This window comes from Carlito syrichta, unplaced genomic scaffold (genome assembly GCF_000164805.1).
Source record: "Carlito syrichta isolate Samal-C Ts95f unplaced genomic scaffold, Tarsius_syrichta-2.0.1 Scaffold303517, whole genome shotgun sequence".
NCBI lineage: Eukaryota > Metazoa > Chordata > Mammalia > Primates > Tarsiidae > Carlito > Carlito syrichta.
This window is the reverse complement of record NW_007247613.1, coordinates 9355-23136: the sequence shown is the minus strand read 5'-3', so window position 1 is coordinate 23136 and position 13782 is coordinate 9355. Positions and strand designations below refer to the sequence as shown.

The window sequence follows — 13782 nt, the reverse complement described above, 5'->3', positions numbered from 1 at the left end:
GAAGCCTACTTTGATTAAAAAAAGAGAGAGAGAGATTCCATCAATTTTATACTTAGTGTCGCTTGGTCTATTTTAATCCATTCTTTTACTTTAACCCATCTATGTCTTTGTATTTAAAGTACTTCTGTGGTATACTTGGGTCTTACTTTTTTATTCTTATTGATAGTCTCTGCCTATTCGGGGCATTCAGACCATCTACATTTAACATAATTATTAAGTCTACCATCTTTCTATTTTTCTTATTTGTCACATCTGTTTCCTTTTCCCCCTCTTTTTCTGTCTAGTTTGGGTTCATTTGCATTTTTTTAGTATTCTCCTTTTTTACACTTCTGACTTACTAGCTATGCTTCTTTTTTGGCAAAGTGGAGGGCTGGTGGTTGCTCTAGTATGTTTAATATGCATCTTTAAATTGATCACAATCTATCTTCAAGTAATACCATGTCACTTCACATATATAAATCTTACAACAACACATTTTCACTTCCCCCTTCCTGTCCTTTGTGCAATTATTATACATTTTACTTTACACATTTTATAAATCCTACAGTATATTGCTTTTATGTTTGCTTAAACATATTTTTGAGAAATGTTTTTCTCTACAAGGGTCCTTTGCCTTTGTATTTTCCGATGTATTTGCCATTTCTGCACTCTTCATTCCCTTGGTAGAATTAGGTGCCTATATAGTATCATGTTTCTTTAGCCTAAAAAAACTTCCTATAACATTCCTTGCAGTGTGCATCTACACCTGCTCACAACAAACTCTTTCTTTATTTTTCCTTCATTTTTGACAAATATTTTTACTGGATATAGAGTTGTAGGTTGATGGTTTTGTTTTCAGCACTCTAAAAATGTCATTCAATATCTTTTGGTTTACATTTTGTTCTAACAAAAAGTCAGCAGCCATACTTATCTTTTTTCCCCTGTGCATAATTATCATTTTTTCCTTCTGATTTCTTTCAAGATTTTCTCTTTGTCATTGGTTTCTAAGTTGGATTAGTTGTTGTTGTTTTGAGTTAGAGTCTCACTTTGTCACCTGGGCTGGAGTGCAGTGGCACAATCATGGCACACCGTAGCCTAACCGTGGTTTCTACATTTAATTATGATATGCCATGGTATGATTTTCTTTGTGTTTTCTGCTCAAGGCTAATTTAACTTGTGAATTTATAGTTTTCATGCAATTTGGAAATTTTAAGACCATAATTTCTTCCATGTTTTCTGCCCTGTCCTCCTTCTGAAATTGTACAATAAGTTATAGAGGCACTCTTCATTTTCAGACTCTTTGTGTCTTTGTGCTTCAGTCTGGATAATATTTATTGCTGTTTCTTCAAGTTTTACTCATCTTTTTTTTTGCACCATCTAATATTTCTTAAAGCCTGTTCAGTGTATTTTTCATTTGGATATTCTTTAGCTCTAGAAATTTCATTCTGTTCTCCTTTACATCTTCTCTTTATTCATTATGTTCATGTTTTCCTTTAAATTCCTAATCATATTTATAATTGCTCTTTTAGCATCCTCATCTCTGCCATTTTGGGGTCTTTCTCTGTTGACTGTTTTATCTCCTGGTTATGAGTCACATGTTTTTGTTTCTTTGCATGTTTGGTAACTTTTGTTTGAATGCTGGGCATTGAAAACGTTAAGTTGTTAAAAGTATGGATTTTGTTGTCATCCTTTTATGAGTGCTGAGTTATATTTGACAAGCAGATAAATTACTTGCGAATCAATATCTTTTTGAGACATTATTTACTGTGGTAAAATATATATAATATTAAATTCACTATTTTCCAGACTTACTTTAAAACTTTGTTCAGATGATTCTAGATAGAATTTGCTCTAACTCTGCTTAAGTCCTACAACTGAGGTGTGACCCTTCATGGGGTATAAAGCCCTATGTATTGATTAGTGTTATGTCAATATTATTGCTAATGAGTGATTCTGAGTGATATTTTAGGCTCTGTACTGGTTAACTCTTTCAGTTACACCATGAAGTTCTCTATAAATACATTCCAAATAACTAACTTCTCGTCTTGAAAAAGGTTAACGTATTTTCTCTTAAAACTCCAACTGAAATCTCTGTGTGGTAATTTTCTGTGGTTGCTCAATTGTTATTCTCTCATGGTGGTTCCTTTATGTGTCTTTTAAATTACATGCCTCTAGGCAGCACTTTGGGTGGCCAAGGCAGGAGGATCCCTTGAGCCCAGGAGTTTGAGATCAACCTGGGCAACATAGCAAGACTTCATCTCTACAAAAAAAAATATTAAAAAATAAGCCAGGCATGGTAGTATGTATCTGTAGTCCCAGCTACTCGAGAGCCTGGACTTCCTGATCTCAGGAAGTTGAGATTGCAGTTAGCTGTGATCATGCCACTGTACTCCAACTTGAAACCTTGACTCAAAAACAAAAAATTACCTGTAATTGTGGACAACCTAGATTAAGAAACAGAAAACAAGTATGAGTCTTACTTTTACCTCTTATCAGCTGTGTGATTTCTTCCCTGTAAAATGGGCGCAATGAAGCCCGATTCCATGGGTATATGAGAGTGAAGCAATGTATATGATTGAGAACATTAGTCTTCTTTTTCCTTATGCTCTTGTCTTTGTGGTTGTGCTCTCGCTCTCTCTCTCTCTCTCTGACTCTCTCTCTCTGTCTCTCTCTCTTTCTCTCTCCTCTCTCTCTCTCTCCCTCTCCCTCCCTCCCTCCCTCCCTCTGCTCTCTCCTGAGTTAGGAGAATATCTGAGCTTCCTGATTACACCTCAAAGTCTTCACTTTGCGCTGAGCTGGAATAGCAAGCTTCTTTCTAATCTGTGCTCTCCAGGTGACCCAGAACTGTTTGCTTTCTGACAGTAAACCACATTATTCTGCACCTAAAGTGAAACTTACTAATGCCAAAAATTATTGCTGAAATGGGTTATTTCCATCTGTGGGGGAATTTTTTTTCACCTTAGGTTCATTTGTCAAGGTAACAGCTGAAGCTATTATTGATTGCTTGTAGCTTAGGAAGTTAGGCTGTGTGAAATTAGAAATAGCCATTCCTTTATGCTAAAAATTGTTATCTTGGGGGATTTTCACTGTGCTATTACAGTGAACATGCCTTGGCAGTGTTCGTGTCTGTTCTACTAAGCATGATAAAACTTTTGTTCAATAAAAGCTTCCGTGGATGAGAAGCTAATTAATGAAGTAAAACATCAGAATCTTGCTGAGGGGATGGCCTTGCTGCTGATGGTTGCTTAAGCTATTCCAGTTTGTTTGGAACAAAGGGATAATTTACATATTTTTTTGAAAATGAACTCTCCAAAACAGCAAGCTCTGCAAAAGAGGATCATAGATTTATTGAACAGAGACTACACACATGCTAAATGTTCAGGTCATGTACACTTACAGTCAAATCTTATCACTCTTTTCCCAAAGACAATGCTAAGGGCTACCCTAGGGCCACTGGGCTGGCCTGGGATCAGCCCTATGGAAAGTGCAAAGGTGTCATGCAGACAAACAGCGGCAGCATCCTTTTAGATACTCTCAAGTCGAAACCCAGGAGTCAAAATGAATTATTTCTCACCCCCTCATATTCAATCAAACATCAAATCTGTTAACTCTACACAGATGGCCTTGAACTGTCTCCACTTCCCTCAGTACTCAATGGTACCACACTGATCCAGTCAACCACTATTTCCTGACGGACCATGTGATGACTCCCCTGTCTCCATTCTCCTCATTTCATGTAATGTAATCTTCGTTCCAGTGGAATCTTCTGAAAACTCACCCTTGGTTCCAAACTCGCTAACCACTCCCTATTGTCTTCCAATTCCTTAACATGATTGTTAGTATCCTACAGAAGTAGACTCCTGTGTACCCCTCTGGCTTCATCCCACATCTTTCCTGGTCCAACTTTGCCCTCCAGCCTTTTAGTTCAGCATTCATCCCATGTTCTTTGCCTTGATGAAGAACATTTTTCTCCCTACTCCCAAATTCACCTGTCTAGTTCTGTCCAGTTCTTACTGATCCTTTTGGTCCCAGTTTAAATATGGGTCTTCCCACAAGTCTTTCCTGCCCAGTCTAGTGATATCATTGTCTGATATGGCACCCCGTACCTACATTAGCACAGCTTTTACTGTAACATGGCATTGTAAGTGTCTATTCACTGTATGCTTTCCTCAGTGGGCTGCCTTGTTCACTGCTACATCCAGTGGTGTGTTGGAGTCAGCCCCTACCAGCTCATGAGAGGCAATTGTCACACCTCTTCCCAACTCTGTGTTCAGTGACATTACTGTAGTAACTTGACATTGGCCACAGTAGGAGTATTTATACCTAGAAACCAACAAATGCTATCAATCCATTTTTTTTATTTTGGGGGAAAATCAGTTGTTAAACATCTACCAACCACACTGACTATATCCCTATCCCCTTTTTTTGGTCTTTTTTATTATAAAGATGTGGGGTACGATTCTGGGTTAGGTATACAAATGTTGATTATGCAGGTACCCTTGTTGATGAGGTATGCCCCTCCCTACCCTATCAGAATCCCTCAACTGCCAATCCCACCCCCACTCCCCAGACAGTTTCCCACTACTGCCAATGCCTTTATTATAGTATTACAATTGTTCAAGTTTCGCTTATGAGTGAGAACATATGGTACTCTGTTCTTTGTTTCTGTGATAGCACTGAGTATGATCAACTCTAAATCCATCTAAGTTGCTGAGAAGTCCATATGTTTGTCCTTCTTTATGGCTGCATAACATTCCATTGTGTATATGTACCACATTTTTTTAATCCAGTCCAGCTTCGGTGGGCAACACGGTTGGTTCCGTGTTTTTGCTATTGTGAATAGAGCTGCAACACACATACGTGTGCAGGTATCTTTTTTGTAGAATGATTTGAGTTCCTCCAGGTATATTTCCAGAAGGGGGATTGGTGGGTCATATGGAAGGTCAATTTCTAGTGTTTTCCAAAGAGGTTGCACTAGTTTGTATTCCCACCAGCAGTATAGAAGTGTTCCCTTTTCTCTGCATCCTTGCCGGCATCTGTTGTTGTTTGTCTTATTAATGATGGCCATTCTTACTGGGGTTAGGTGGTATCTCAGTGTGCTTTTGATTTGCATTTCTCTGATGATAAGTGAGGCTAAGCTCTTTTTCATGTGTCTGTTGGCTGCCCATACATCTTCTTTTGAGAAGTGTCTATTCATGTCTTTTGCTCACTTTTGAATGGAGCTCTTAGTTTTTTTCCTTTTGGCACATTTGAGTTCCTTGTAGATCCTAGATGTTAGGCCTTTGTCAGATATACAGTTGGCAAATATTTTTTTCCCATTCTGTGGGTTGTCTCCCTGCTCTCTTGATGGTTTCATCCCTGTCCCCTTATCATGGCAATTGGCATATGGTAGATGTTCAGTTAATATTGGCTAGTTGAATGAGTGAATGAATGACAGGTTTCTGTTTGACCTCAGATCAGTCCCAGGTACACAAGCCCTTTGCCCCACTTGTTCCTGTATTCCAGCTCAAGTGCCCCTCGCGCCTCTGAAACAGAACAGGGCTCCAGGTCATGTAACTTCTCCTCCTTGTTTTGGGGAGCACCTAGTGCCTGCCCACAGAGACTACCTTAGTTTCTCTGCAGCAGAGATCAGAAAACCTTTTAGTGAGGTATTTATTTTTTACTAGGTGCTGCATCTTTCTTAAGAAGGCAGGGTTCTAAGAAGCATAGCCAAGCAGTCAGTCTTTCCCAAGCTCATGTCTTGACTTTTCCACTTACTGACTACATGACCCAAAGCATTTAACCTCCTTAAACTACATTTCTTCATCTATACAATAAACCTTAATGATAGTGCCAAGCCATAGGGCTTTCTTCACAAAGATCAAAAGGATGGTCTGTGTAAAGTGTCCAGCAAACGGCACATACTTGGTAACCATCCACTACTGTTATCATGCCTGTTAGACCATAATCAACTGATAGTCCAGAAGATCTGCTCTCTAAATATCTGTCAGATACTATAACTTTAAATTTTTATGAATGTTGGAGTGTCCCAGGGCTCAGTTCTTGAACATCTTGTGTTTCTTTTATATTCTTTCTCTAGCATTTCTCATCTAAACACATTCTGTATGTGAATGACTCCCATATGAATACCTCCAACTGAGAAATCTCCCCTGAATTCCAAACATTGTATCCCTGTTTGCTTAGATGTCTAACAGATGTCTCAACTCAACATGTGCAAACAAGCTCCTTAGACAGTCCCAAGCCTTCTCTTTCTGTCTTTCCCCACTCAATCCACAGCAGCACCATCCTCCCTTGCTCAGGTCAGAAACCCCCATGTGCCATCCTGACCCCTCTTTTCAGCAAGTCAACATTCCACATATTTCTACCACTCCCCCATCATCTTCCTCTTACTGCTGCTAGAGACCCAGCTGCCACTGCTCTTGCCCCAGTTTCTACTGCAGTTTCCTCCTGGGCCTTCCTGCAGCCCCTCTAATCCCACCCTGTCACCAGTCTGTCCTCACAATAGAAGCCAGTAGTGAGTTTTTCAAAACACAGTTTGAACCATGTCACTTCTCTGCCCAACTGTTAAGTGTCCTTCATCTCACTGGTATGTCCTACCTTGATGTATGAAGCCGTAGATGATGTGTCTCTCATGTAACCTAGTCCACCCACACTGGCTCCTCTTGGTCCTTAGAACACGCCAGGAACTTTACAGGTCCTGGAAGGCTGTAAAAGTCCCAGACTTTTCCTTGGTGAGTCCCCTCACTTAATACAGGTTTTTACTCAAAAGTTACTTTCTCTGAAGGGCTTCTCTAGCCCAAATTACCTAAAATTTCAACTCTTCCCTAACACCATAGAGCCCATGTCTTATTTGTTTATTTCTCTGTCATGTTAACTGTATTGCCCACATATTGACTTTAACTGTTGCCTGTCTTTCTCATGCCTGGTGTGTAGGAATTTTGCCCTTTTGTCTTCTCAGCTCTGAGGACTGTGCTCGGCAGATGGTAGATCTCAATAAATATTAGAACAAATAGATGACACAATATCTACTAAAGTTCAGCTAAGATGGACAGACTGTTTCATCCACTCCTCTAGATACGTGCACAGTTTCCCCAGAAATTAAGCTAGATCAGAAAGGCCAGCCCTCTCTAAGAATAATAGTAGTACTTATCATTTATTGAGCCTTTACTATGTACCTGGAACAATTCTAAGTATGTGAGTAGAACCATGAGTCACAGAGGATTAGGAAATATGTTCCAGAAACAAAGAACTGAGTGCCATATGTTCTCACTCATAAGTGGACCCTGAACATTTACCGTAATACTATAAGAAAGGGATTGGCAGTAGCCAGAAACTGCCAGGGGAGGGAGGAGGAGGGCACAGGACATGAATAAGGGCACCTAATCTCCAACCAGGGAAAGTGGGAACCAAAGGGAGGCCCAAACTTTGCTTGTACGATGACCACTTGTATACCTAATCCTGAATTGGACTTCACATCTTCAAAATACAATAAATTTAAAAATAAAAAAGGAAATGTGCTCAGGATGACATAGATGGCTACACCACTCATGTGGTCTTCAAAACACTTCTTCAGCTGGTTCTGCTTTGTACCGAGGCTCAAGGGCTATGATGAGGAAACAGGGAGGAATCAACATTGTGAACCCCATCATTTTGCCTACTGTTTGGATACTGTTGAGAAGGAGAAATATTTTAAAAATATTTCCCTGTATCCAAAAACGTGGTTGGCTTTTTAATTTATGAGTCACTGGAAAACACTGAAAATTTTGTCAGTAATGAGTCATTTCTTTTTTTTTTTTCCTTTATTTCTGTCTTTTTTTTTTTTTTTTTGGTACAGACAGCATCTCACATAGTATACATAGTATGTTGACCGGTCTGGTCTCGAACTCCTAGCCTCAAGCAACCCTCCTGCCTCTGCCTCCCAAAGCAAAGCATTCTCTTTTATTATTTGACACTAGAAAATTTAAAGACAAGGTTATACCCCACTCTGCCCCACCCCTATATATATCAGACTTTGTGGTGTGATTTTAACTCTTGTAGTCTTATGACCTGCTCGGGTATTTCTAATTTATGTTTAACCACAGTATTTCATGACTCTTGTAAGCTTCCTTGATCTCCTTTAGAAATAAGGCAGAGTATGAATGCATAAATGTCTTGTTTGTGTGCCTTGGGTGGTTAATTTTTCTATTCATCACTTAGGAAGTAGAAGCACAGTTGGAGGAAATGAGGACGAAATCGGAAAAGGAGATAAAGCAGCTGGAAGAAGAGAAAGAGGCCCTAAACATGAAGCTCCAGAACTCTCTGCTGGAGGTAAGCCCCGACTAAATGTAAGACATGGGGGGGCTGGTTCTGGCCCCTGGGAGTTTCTGTCTGAGAGACCAGGAATCTCGGGAGACTGCCTCCACCTTCCTACATCCTCAGAAAGGAGAGGCCACTTGAACAGACAGGAAGCCTGTCTCGGGGGCATAAACATAGGAGCAAGTAGCAGAGAGCCTGATGTAGAGAGGCTTAAACAAAGAGGTCTTTAATGTCTCACATAAGAGGACACAGGAGGTTGTTGGTGTTGATTCTGCAGCTAAAATGCAGAGGCAGTGAATCTGCCATTCTCTCACCTTTTCCTTCTCCAGGGCTGCATTAGCACTTTTTGGGGCCCTAGGTCCTTTTGCCTTTCTAGGTCCTTCCTTTATTTAAAAACATGCTTTTTAATTTATATTTTATGACTCTGTTGATAGAAAGATGAATATAATCCAGACTGTTCTTTTTTCTCATTTTAAGATAAATTAAAACATTTTTGTGGGCCCTGAAAAGTAATTTTTTTAAACTAGTGGAAAAGACTGGAAACAGGGTCCCAAAAGCCATTTCTGAGCCTGAGTAAACCAAAATATGTAAAGAGGTTTCCTTCCTTCCCCGGCCTTCCCGCAAATCTTCCAGATGAGGCCTGTGTCCCCTACCTGCTGAGGAACCCATGAATAGTTCCTCAACCCCGGTCGTGCATTATAACCTCTGGGGAACTTTTAAGAACATAAAGGCCAAGTGCAAAACAGCATCCATCGATTGTTTAGGATACATGTCCACCGAGTCGTTAAATGAAGTCTAGGCTAAAGCTGCCTCCTTGCATATTTGAAGTTCGACCTAGGGTTTCTCTGTGACCTTTCACATGATGAACTGATACCTAACTGGATATGAAAACAGACTGTTACTGATTCTTGTGCCAATCACTGAGGTTTGGCCAATGAAAGGCAGCCAACTGTTCAACCAGGTTCAAATAAGACAAATGCTGAGCTGTAACCAATCCAGCTGTTTTTGTACCTCATTTCCATTTTCTGTACAACACTTTACTTTTTCTGTCCATAAATCTTCCACCACATGGCTGTGCTGGAGCCTCTCTGAACCTATTCTGGTTCCAGGCTGCTTGATTCATGAATCGTTCTTTGCTCAATTAAACTCTGTTAGGTTTAATTTTTGTCAGGTATTTCTTTCAAAAAGGTCAAAGAAGGCATGAGGATGTTAGAATCAAATTTGGACCAGTGGCTATTTCTAGAAGGGAGAAAGTGAGAGGGGCTGCAGCAGTGATTTTGTGATGTGTTACTTCTTCAGCTGAGTGAGCAGTCACAGATGTTATTTGTACTTTTTAACCCTTTTTCTATTCTGAAATTATTATTTTTTTAAAAAACGATGGACATGCTGTGCCTTAGACTTCATGTATCAGCATCTAGAGGTGGGTCTTGGTGAAAGTCTCTGAAATAGAGGCTTCTGCCCTAGCCCAGACCAAGCTGGGGCTGCACAGCAAAGAAGCCTCTTCCTCTCTCCTTCCTTTTGTCCTTGCTCCCTCTCTCCTTCCTTTCCTCCCTCCCTACGGCTCTTCCTTTCTTCCTGTTGAGCTGTACTGCCCATCTTCACATTGTACCTGGAGCACTCTACCCTGCAAGACTTAAGGTGGCTTCATATATGTATATGATACCAGCCCAGTTAGTCTTCTGAAGCCAGAGGCCTGAGCCTTGATCTGACTATTTCTTGTGAATGCCCCTTAGAAATCTTCTTTGAAAACAGTAATGGCTAGGGCCACAACACTTTGGGAGGCCAAGGTGAGAGGATTGCCTGAGCTCCCGGATTCGAAACCAGCCTGGGCAACTTGGTGAGACCTCATCTCTACAATAAATCAAAAAATTACCCAGGTGTGGTGTCGCGTGCTTGTAGTTCCAGCTACTTGGAAGGGTGAGGCAGAAGGATCGCCTGAGGCCAGCGGGTCGAGGCTGCAGTGGCTGTGAGTGTGCCATTGCACTCCAGCCTGGGTCATAGAATAAGACTCCAACTCAAAAAAAAAAAAAAGAAAAGAAAAGGAAAGAAAGAAATTAGCAATGGCTAACCTTTGCGAAACTCTTGCTCTAGTCAAGATACTACATCAGCAGTTTACACCTACTAACTCTTCTAATCCTCACAACCGCTTTACCATGTAGATGAGAAAACTGAGAAATGAGAAATGAGGAAACTGAGGCACAGAGAAGGTAAATCACTTCCCAAAAGTCACACAGCTAACAAGTAACAGGTCTGAGATTCAAATCCAGGTAATGTGGCTCTGAAGACCCCACCTCTAACCACTATGCTAACAATTCCACTAATACAGGACTGTATCTATTTGATGACTAAGGATCATTCAGAACTTGAGTGTTTATAGATTGCAAGTCATGACTAAGAGGTTGACCATGGACCAAGAGCCTCAGTCTTGTCCTTTGCCCTTGATTCCCTCTACCATCTCAATGGTGCTGCCATCTAGCTACCTATTTACTGACTCTCCCATCCCTACCCACAGTCACCACCCTGCCCCAACATCACACCCAATTACCTGTCAAGTCCCGTGGGTCATACACTTATGTCCCTTCACTTCTCTCTACACCTATGCTTTGGACAAGATTTCCAGAATAGCTCACCTTGACTCTTTTTTTTAACCTGTCATATATGTTACATAAACCATTGCACAAGACTCCTTTATATGTTTCAAAAAACTTTAGGCAAGATGCAATATAAGGGGAGTTTTACAATCTTGAAATATCTCTTCCCCCAAATCCTCCTATGCGAAGCCAAGAGAATGTTCTGATGGCCTTCTTGTTCCTCTGGACATTGTCTAGAGCCTTACAAAAGTGTCATCATGGACCTCACAGCTTCCACATTTGCCCTAGGCCAGCTAATTCCAGAACACATGTTCTAAAACCCAAGTCTTTTCAAGGCCCCACTGCTCCTTCCCTAAAATCTTGAGTCCACATGTTTTTCACAATTTTGGCCCAACCTAACTTGCCAGCACTACCTTCCAAGATTCTGCTCCTTCACTCTGCCATCCCCTCACCCAACCTGGGATCTTTTTTCAGTTTTTACATCACTACCACCCACCCTCTACCATTGTATCTGCTGTTCCTGCATCCTGGGATGCACTCTCCCACCTGGCAGACTCTTACTCATCCTTAAAACTGCCTGAACTCCCCTGGGCAGAGTTTATTACTGTAAATTCTGGGCAGTAGTACCCACCTCATAATGGTTGTTGTGAGGATTAAAAGAGTTAATACTGCCAGAGGCTTAGATCTGTGGCTGGCCATAGAAAATTTACCATTAATGATGCTGTTGTTATTTTGTACACACTTCTACTGAGTGTTGCTGTGGTTATAAACATATTGTCTATCTCCCCCATAAAACGACAGTTTCTTAAAGACAGGGACCATATTTTTTTATTCTACTATCTTGTGCTCACTCTGTCCCCTCCCTTTCCTTCCTTATACTTAGCACTGTACCTGACAAGTATTAATACTCTACAAGGATTTGCTAGCAAAGTCTGAGTTTCCTTTATGAGTTTGGGCCTCCACCCCCTCAAGTCTAGAGGGAAAGCAGTCTGTTTAATTGATACATTAATTAATTGGTTAATCATCATCATCATAATTAAGCCTTTACACTTTATCGCACCTCCTCACCCCTCTTCTCTTGTTTGTATCTGTGTAGTTCTTAAATGTTATTCATTATCTTTTGCAACTACCTTTTTTTCATTAGAAATTGAGTGGCCTTCGGGAATTATATGAAAGTCTCCCTACGCATGTAGTATAGAAACATGTGTGTAAATAATTTAAAGGCAAGTGTGGAATACTGTAAACCTACTAGGCTCATCACCTTCTGGAAAGACTAAGCAATGAACTAATTAGAAAAGGCATTTCTAGAAGCACATGTGGAATTTATCTAATGGGGCAATCTCCCCAGAGCAGACTGGCCCAGGAGAATTGATTCCCAGATTAATGACCATATCCAAGAGGTAAGACTTTGGTTCATTGCCTGATGTTTCTTATCTTCTGTTTTAGGTTTTAAGGCTAGAAGAATTTATCCAACAAAATAAGGTATGCCCTCAAAGAGCTGAGGAAAGGCCCCAGAAATTAGACTGCCAACACTGCAGCATTCTGGAGACCCAGGTAACCTCTAGTTTTTTCTGCTTTAATTAAGGATATTTTTCTTCGCTGTCTCAGCATTTCAGTGTCCCCAGTGACACATTCTGATGTTAATGGGCTCTTTTACGTCTCCCCTCAGCACTGCCAAAATGTCTGGGAGGGGGGAAATCACCACAAAATCCATTTGCAAAAACCATGAAGGAAATAGAGTTCTGGCTAATCATCTGCGTGGTTTGAAAAAGAATAAGGCCTTTCAGATTAGTCTCCTCTCCCTGTCTGAGAGCAGATAAAGGGGCACTTGACTAGCACAAGACCTTGGATTCTGCCCAGCCTGAAGCACAAGAGTCATAGTAAAGGCCCCCTTCTCGTCTGCTGCCTCTCTCTCCCTTCTAATCTCACTTATCCTTGTGACAGCCCATGCCCATGGAACTGCCCTTTCTGGGATGCTCCTTTGGGGGCAGAAATGAGTTCCTCTGTCTGGCTCATGGTAGGCTGTACTATTTCTCTAGAACTGTACTATTTTTCTAAATTACCACATACTTGGTGACTTAAACAACAGAAAAGTATCCTCTCACAGTTCTGGAGAAAAGAAGTCTGAAATCAAGGTGTTGGCCGGTCTGGTTCCTTCAGGAGGGTCTGAGGGAGAGCCTGGTCCATGCCTCTCCCCTGGCTTTTGTTGGCCGCTGGGCAGTTCTTGGTGTTCCTTGGCCTATAGATGCATCACTCCCATGTCTGCCTCTGCTATCACACAGCCTCCTTCCCTGTGTGCTGCATCCCTGTGTCTTCGCATGTCCTTCTTATAAGGACAACAGTCATTGGAGTTAGGGCCTATTCTGCTCCAGTATGACCTCATCTTGGCCAATTACATCTACAAAGACCCTATTTCCTAATAAGGTCTCATTCATAGGTGCTTGAGGCTAGGACTTCATCATATCTTCTTGGGGCACAACTTAATCCACAACATAGCCACACAGTTAATATTCACTGCACAATGTCAGAATTATAAATAATCCTCAGGAAATGTGTGTTTGGGGACCCTAGGCTGAATAACCCTCTTGATTCTTGTTTCGGCATCAGGAGCCATAAAAGACCCACTGCCTTAAATTTTACGTATTTTATCGTTGTCCCAGTTTTCAGTTCACTTCAGACTCCAGTGGGGGAAATGCCACATAACTGAGTCTGAATCGTACGACACCAGCCTCATCCGTCTCATGTTCACCCATTTCTGGGCACCTGAGTGTCCTCAGGAACTGCAGTTTCCCTCCCTTAACCCCAGTCTTCCAGGACAAGGTTCGTGGTCCTGCCCCTGCCCCCATGTCATGCCCTCCTGGGGTGACCCATACTTAACCACATATTCCAGGGTAAAATTGAGCCCCAAATTGAGTGA

General features: G+C 41.2%; 1 protein-coding gene across 1 annotated transcript in view; it reads left to right on the top strand.

Annotated features, from left to right (window-relative positions):
• The window catches only part of LOC103260985 (protein FAM184B-like), a gene marked incomplete at its 3' end in the record, with an annotated part of 83084 nt that extends 70665 nt beyond the window's left edge, over positions 1-12419 (top strand). The window contains exons 6-7 of the mRNA XM_008058625.1: positions 8176-8286; positions 12312-12419. Coding sequence (XP_008056816.1) covers positions 8176-8286; positions 12312-12419 — 219 coding nt within the window. The remainder of the gene's footprint in view (positions 1-8175; positions 8287-12311) is intronic.
• Positions 12420-13782: the final 1363 nt, after the last annotated feature.